This window comes from Oncorhynchus mykiss, chromosome 23 (assembly GCF_013265735.2).
Source record: "Oncorhynchus mykiss isolate Arlee chromosome 23, USDA_OmykA_1.1, whole genome shotgun sequence".
Taxonomy (NCBI): domain Eukaryota; kingdom Metazoa; phylum Chordata; class Actinopteri; order Salmoniformes; family Salmonidae; genus Oncorhynchus; species Oncorhynchus mykiss.
In genome coordinates this window covers 60,904,011-60,912,101 of record NC_048587.1, presented here as the reverse complement: position 1 = coordinate 60,912,101, position 8,091 = coordinate 60,904,011, and the positions used below count along the sequence as shown (strand labels likewise).

Genomic DNA, 8,091 nt, shown 5'->3' with positions numbered 1-8,091 from the left:
TAGTGGAGAGTTAACATCTTAACACCAGTCTTTTTATCTATAGTATGTAGCCCAGGGATCACCACTGTGTATGGAGATAGTGGAGAGTTAACACCAGTCTTTTTATCTATAGTATGTAGCCCCAGGGATCACCACTGTGTATGGAGATAGTGGAGAGTTAACACCAGTCTTTTTATCTATAGTATGTAGCCCCAGGGATCACCACTGTGTATGGAGATAGTGGAGAGTTAACACCAGTCTTTTTATCTATAGTATGTAGCCCCAGGGATCACCACTGTGTATGGAGATAGTGGAGAGTTAACATCTTAACACCAGTCTTTTTATCTATAGTATGTAGCCCAGGGATCACCACTGTGTATGGAGATAGTGGAGAGTTAACACCAGTCTTTTTATCTATAGTATGTAGCCCCAGGGATCACCACTGTGTATGGAGATAGTGGAGAGTTAACACCAGTCTTTTTATCTATAGTATGTAGCCCCAGGGATCACCACTGTGTATGGAGATAGTGGAGAGTTAACATCTTAACACCAGTCTTTTTATCTATAGTATGTAGCCCAGGGATCACCACTGTGTATGGAGATAGTGGAGAGTTAACACCAGTCTTTTTATCTATAGTATGTAGCCCCAGGGATCACCACTGTGTATGGAGATAGTGGAGAGTTAACATCTTAACACCAGTCTTTTTATCTATAGTATGTAGCCCAGGGATCACCACTGTGTATGGAGATAGTGGAGAGTTAACACCAGTCTTTTTATCTATAGTATGTAGCCCAGGGATCACCACTGTGTATGGAGATAGTGGAGAGTTAACACCAGTCTTTTTATCTATAGTATGTAGCCCCAGGGATCACCACTGTGTATGGAGATAGTGGAGAGTTAACATCTTAACACCAGTCTTTTTATCTATAGTATGTAGCCCAGGGATCACCACTGTGTATGGAGATAGTGGAGAGTTAACATCTTAACACCAGTCTTTTTATCTATAGTATGTAGCCCCAGGGATCACCACTGTGTATGGAGATAGTGGAGAGTTAACACCAGTCTTTTTATCTATAGTATGTAGCCCCAGGGATCACCACTGTGTATGGAGATAGTGGAGAGTTAACATCTTAACACCAGTCTTTTTATCTATAGTATGTAGCCCAGGGATCACCACTGTGTATGGAGATAGTGGAGAGTTAACATCTTAACACCAGTCTTTTTATCTATAGTATGTAGCCCCAGGGATCACCACTGTGTATGGAGATAGTGGAGAGTTAGCATCTTAACACCAGTCTTTTTATCTATAGTATGTAGCCCCAGGGATCATCACTGTGTATGGAGATAGTGGAGAGTTAACATCTTAACACCAGTCTTTTTATCTATAGTATGTAGCCCAGGGATCACCACTGTGTATGGAGATAGTGGAGAGTTAACACCAGTCTTTTTATCTATAGTATGTAGCCCCAGGGATCACCACTGTGTATGGAGATAGTGGAGAGTTAACACCAGTCTTTTTATCTATAGTATGTAGCCCCAGGGATCACCACTGTGTATGGAGATAGTGGAGAGTTAACACCAGTCTTTTTATCTATAGTATGTAGCCCAGGGATCACCACTGTGTATGGAGATAGTGGAGAGTTAACACCAGTCTTTTTATCTATAGTATGTAGCCCCAGGGATCACCACTGTGTATGGAGATAGTGGAGAGTTAACACCAGTCTTTTTATCTATAGTATGTAGCCCCAGGGATCACCACTGTGTATGGAGATAGTGGAGAGTTAACACCAGTCTTTTTATCTATAGTATGTAGCCCAGGGATCACCACTGTGTATGGAGATAGTGGAGAGTTAACACCAGTCTTTTTATCTATAGTATGTAGCCCCAGGGATCACCACTGTGTATGGAGATAGTGGAGAGTTAACACCAGTCTTTTTATCTATAGTATGTAGCCCAGGGATCACCACTGTGTATGGAGATAGTGGAGAGTTAACACCAGTCTTTTTATCTATAGTATGTAGCCCAGGGATCACCACTGTGTATGGAGATAGTGGAGAGTTAACATCTTAACACCAGTCTTTTTATCTATAGTATGTAGCCCAGGGATCACCACTGTGTATGGAGATAGTGGAGAGTTAACACCAGTCTTTTTATCTATAGTATGTAGCCCCAGGGATCACCACTGTGTATGGAGATAGTGGAGAGTTAACACCAGTCTTTTTATCTATAGTATGTAGCCCAGGGATCACCACTGTGTATGGAGATAGTGGAGAGTTAACATCTTAACACCAGTCTTTTTATCTATAGTATGTAGCCCCAGGGATCACCACTGTGTATGGAGATAGTGGAGAGTTAACACCAGTCTTTTTATCTATAGTATGTAGCCCCAGGGATCACCACTGTGTATGGAGATAGTGGAGAGTTAACACCAGTCTTTTTATCTATAGTATGTAGCCCCAGGGATCACCACTGTGTATGGAGATAGTGGAGAGTTAACACCAGTCTTTTTATCTATAGTATGTAGCCCAGGGATCACCACTGTGTATAGAGATAGTGGAGAGTTAACACCAGTCTTTTTATCTATAGTATGTAGCCCAGGGATCACCACTGTGTATGGAGATAGTGGAGAGTTAACAACTTAACACCAGTCTTTTTATCTATAGTATGTAGCCCAGGGATCACCACTGTGTATGGAGATAGTGGAGAGTTAGCATCTTAACACCAGTCTTTTTATCTATAGTATGTAGCCCAGGGATCACCACTGTGTATGGAGATAGTGGAGAGTTAACACCAGTCTTTTTATCTATAGTATGTAGCCCAGGGATCACCACTGTGTATGGAGATAGTGGAGAGTTAACATCTTAACACCAGTCTTTTTATCTATAGTATGTAGCCCCAGGGATCACCACTGTGTATGGAGATAGTGGAGAGTTAGCATCTTAACACCAGTCTTTTTATCTATAGTATGTAGCCCAGGGATCACCACTGTGTATGGAGATAGTGGAGAGTTAACACCAGTCTTTTTATCTATAGTATGTAGCCCCAGGGATCACCACTGTGTATGGAGATAGTGGAGAGTTAACACCTTAACACCAGTCTTTTTATCTATAGTATGTAGCCCAGGGATCACCACTGTGTATGGAGATAGTGGAGAGTTAACATCTTAACACCAGTCTTTTTATCTATAGTATGTAGCCCCAGGGATCACCACTGTGTATGGAGATAGTGGAGAGTTAACATCTTAACACCAGTCTTTTTATCTATAGTATGTAGCCCAGGGATCACCACTGTGTATGGAGATAGTGGAGAGTTAACACCAGTCTTTTTATCTATAGTATGTAGCCCCAGGGATCACCACTGTGTATGGAGATAGTGGAGAGTTAACACCAGTCTTTTTATCTATAGTATGTAGCCCAGGGATCACCACTGTGTATGGAGATAGTGGAGAGTTAACATCTTAACACCAGTCTTTTTATCTATAGTATGTAGCCCCAGGGATCACCACTGTGTATGGAGATAGTGGAGAGTTAACACCAGTCTTTTTATCTATAGTATGTAGCCCAGGGATCACCACTGTGTATGGAGATAGTGGAGAGTTAACATCTTAACACCAGTCTTTTTATCTATATTATGTAGCCCAGGGATCACCACTGTGTATGGAGATAGTGGAGAGTTAACACCAGTCTTTTTATCTATAGTATGTAGCCCAGGGATCACCACTGTGTATGGAGATAGTGGAGAGTTAACACCAGTCTTTTTATCTATAGTATGTAGCCCCAGGGATCACCACTGTGTATGGAGATAGTGGAGAGTTAACACCAGTCTTTTTATCTATAGTATGTAGCCCAGGGATCACCACTGTGTATGGAGATAGTGGAGAGTTAACACCAGTCTTTTTATCTATAGTATGTAGCCCCAGGGATCACCACTGTGTATGGAGATAGTGGAGAGTTAACATCTTAACACCAGTCTTTTTATCTATAGTATGTAGCCCCAGGGATCACCACTGTGTATGGAGATAGTGGAGAGTTAACACCAGTCTTTTTATCTATAGTATGTAGCCCCAGGGATCACCACTGTGTATGGAGATAGTGGAGAGTTAACATCTTAACACCAGTCTTTTTATCTATAGTATGTAGCCCAGGGATCACCACTGTGTATGGAGATAGTGGAGAGTTAACATCTTAACACCAGTCTTTTTATCTATAGTATGTAGCCCAGGGATCACCACTGTGTCTGGAGATAGTGGAGAGTTAACACCAGTCTTTTTATCTATAGTATGTAGCCCCAGGGATCACCACTGTGTATGGAGATAGTGGAGAGTTAACATCTTAACACCAGTCTTTTTATCTATAGTATGTAGCCCAGGGATCACCACTGTGTATGGAGATAGTGGAGAGTTAACACCAGTCTTTTTATCTATAGTATGTAGCCCAGGGATCACCACTGTGTATGGAGATAGTGGAGAGTTAGCATCTTAACACCAGTCTTTTTATCTATATTATGTAGCCCCAGGGATCACCATTATGCTGATCCTACATATTGTATATATGTGTACAGGCATTAGTACTAGAAGCCATTGATTAAGCGTCACCGTGGTGATGACTAGAAGGTAAATAAATACTAAAGCCTGCGATGAGTTAGCACTTTTTTTTATATATACTGTACTGAAGCCAGCTACATGCCATCTTGTAGGCTGATAATGACCACTGTGACAGATTAAATCGATGGTATCTATTGCAGTGATGAAAAGTGCATGGCACACAAAATAAGATGGGCCAGCCTCTTTATTATCAACAGTTTTAAAGAGGACACAATAAATATCACTAATGTCTAGTCCTTGAAAAACAAATGGCTACGCCAACCCCAAGTTCAAGGTCCAAAGCAATCCCTGAATTAACGTTAGAAATTGATAGATTAACAACATAAACATAGCAATAATCAATTCAGAATTCATATTTTATTCCAAATTCATAACGTAAATTGACATTGTGATCAGTAGTCCAGTGATATTATGCTCAGTTCATGTTCAGAGAACTTTACAGCAAATCAATTCATCAACGCAATAACAGTTAGTCAAGCTAAGCCCAACCAAACACGACCAAAATCAGGGATAAGATAATATATATTTTAACTCAGCAATGTGCATTATCAATATGGTATCAAATACAAGTCCCTATTTGTTGCTGTAAGTTAACATGCTGAATGTGCTAAGTTAGTCATCTTAAAAATAATACATCTGTTAAAGGCTAAAATAAACATTTATCCAGCCATATATTACAGAAATGTACATGTCAACAAAAATGTGCTGAGTTCAAATAAAAAAGTAATCCTGGACTATGTTTCCCCAACAACATCTTGTCTTTTCAGGATCCAAAACATCCAGTACCACAGGCTTGTTGAATAACTCACCGTTTGGTTCTCAACCAGGGATCTTTCTTAGGGTTAGAAAATGTTGGGAACTTTCCACAAATCACCTGGTTTTTCTGTCTTTTTATTACCCATTTGAAGATTCCCAGAATAGTGAAGGAAATAAGCAGGAAATTCAGAATCCTCTCATTTTGGAAAATATACCAGAATTTTGCAACACTAAATCTTTCTTTTTGGAAACATAAAAACATGGAATTGGTGGAGATGACATTTGAAACAACAGGCACATACCCATAGTAATACAAAGAGGGGCTGCATCTCAAATGGAACACTATTCCCTATATAGTGCACTACTTTTGACCAGGGTCCAATAGGGCTTTGGTCAAAAGAAGTGCACTATATTTGAAATAGGGTGCCATTTGGGATGCAATCAGGGTTTTACATACTGCTTTGAACAAAGACACTTGACTGAACAAAAAAACAAAAAGTTGCCCTAATAGAAAAAAGCAACCTCACAATCACCCTCTCCTGTTCTAATAATAATAATACATCAGTATCAACACAACGCTGTGGAATATTAACCAATCTCAGGCAGAAACCAGAAAACAACAGTTCAAATTAAAGTTTTACTGCCTTGTATGAACAATCCAAATGTTCAATTCTTACGTTATTGCAAACCAGCTGAAACAGAAACCAATCCTGTTTAAATGTCTCCTGGTCCATGCAGGTAGCAGACCTGGGCCATATTCATTAGGGCACACTGTTTAAAATGATTTAAAATACTTCAATTGTATTTGATTAAGCTTGCCTTTTGCAGGTGAACCAATAGAAAAGTCCAGAACATGCAAACCCCGCCCACCCGGCACTCCCAGGCAGGCTAAAGCAAATGCTCAAAAGTATTTAAAACATTTCAAATAGTATTTGAACCCAGGTCTGGCAGGCTGTGGTCTTGTCAGTGGACATATTCGTCTTCACTCATGTCAGAGTCATCTGCCTCCACCTCGCCTTCGATCACTGATTTCTTCCCCTTACAACATGACACCACCAGGCCGATGAGGAAAACCTACAGGTGGAAACCATGGAAAGTTACAATCAATCAATCAAACACAACCAGGCCAATGAGGAGAACCTACAGGTGGAAAACATGGACATTTACAATCAATCACCACCAGGCCAATGAGGAGAACCTACAGGTGGAAAACATGGACATTTACAATCAATCACCACCAGGTCAATGAGGAGAACCTACAGGTGGAAAACATGGACATTTACAATCAATCACCACCAGGCCAATGAGGAGAACCTACAGGTGGAAAACATGGACATTTACAATCCAACACCACCAGGCCAATGAGGAGAACCTACAGGTGGAAAACATGGACATTTACAATCAAACACCACCAGGCCAATGAGGAGAACCTACAGGTGGAAAACATGGACATTTACAATCCAACACCACCAGGTCAATGAGGAGAACCTACAGGGGGAAAACATGGACATTTACAATCAAACACCACCAGGCCAATGAGGAGAACCTACAGGTGGAAAACATGGACATTTACAATCCAACACCACCAGGTCAATGAGGAGAACCTACAGGTGGAAAACATGGACATTTACAATCAAACACCACCAGGCCAATGAGGAGAACCTACAGGTGGAAAACATGGACATTTACAATCAAACACCACCAGGTCAATGAGGAGAACCTACAGGTGGAAAACATGGACATTTACAATCAAACACCACCAGGCCAATGAGGAGAACCTACAGGTGGAAAACATGGACATTTACAATCAAACACAACCAGGCCAATGAGGAGAACCTACAGGTGGAAAACATGGACATTTACAATCAAACACCACCAGGCCAATGAGGAGAACCTACAGGTGGAAAACATGGACATTTACAATCCAACACCACCAGGTCAATGAGGAGAACCTACAGGTGGAAAACATGGACATTTACAATCAATCACCACCAGGCCAATGAGGAGAACCTACAGGTGGAAAACATGGACATTTACAATCAAACACCACCAGGCCAATGAGGAGAACCTACAGGTGGAAAACATGGACATTTACAATCCAACACCACCAGGTCAATGAGGAGAACCTACAGGTGGAAAACATGCAACGTATGGAAATAAGTCACGGGCCATCTCCCAATACCCATACTAGCATACTATATAAATAGTATGTGAAAAAGTAAAGTTTTCTTTCTTAGTATGTGAAATGTAGAAAATAGTACAGCAGGTCAATGTATCTGATTATCAGCTGTCGTCTAACACGTGAGTCAGAAAAGACCAATGAATTCTACTAGATCAAACGCCGAAATGAGTATGCAGTTTAAGTAAATGAGTACGCAGATTAAGTAAATGAGTACGCAGATTAAGTAAATGTGTATGCAGTTTAAGTAAATGAGTACGCAGTTTAAGTAAATGAGTACGCAGATTAGGTAAATGAGTATGCAGATTAAGTGAATGAGTACGCAGTTTAAGTAAATTAGTATGCGGTTTAAGTAAATGAGTACGGTGTAAGTGAATGAGTATGCAGTTTAAGTAAATTAGTATGCGGTTTAAGTAAATGAGTACGGTGTAAGTGAATGAGTATGCAGTTTAAGTAAATTAGTATGCGGTTTAAGTAAATGAGTACGGTGTAAGTGAATGAGTACGCAGTTTAAGTAAATTAGTATGCGGTTTAAGTAAATTAGTACGGTGTAAGTGAATGAGTACGCAGTTT

At 40.4% G+C, this 8,091-nt stretch overlaps 1 protein-coding gene across 3 annotated transcripts in view; it reads right to left on the bottom strand.

Moving 5' to 3' along the window:
- Positions 1-4,749: 4,749 nt before the first annotated feature.
- Positions 4,750-8,091, bottom strand: part of LOC110516668 (lysosomal cobalamin transport escort protein LMBD1) — a 261,287-nt gene continuing 257,945 nt past the window's right edge. For all 3 annotated transcript variants that reach the window (XM_036960939.1, XM_036960940.1, XM_036960941.1), the window contains one exon: positions 4,750-6,413. In XM_036960939.1, coding sequence (XP_036816834.1) covers positions 6,303-6,413 — 111 coding nt within the window. In that variant the 3' untranslated portion in view covers positions 4,750-6,302. The remainder of the gene's footprint in view (positions 6,414-8,091) is intronic.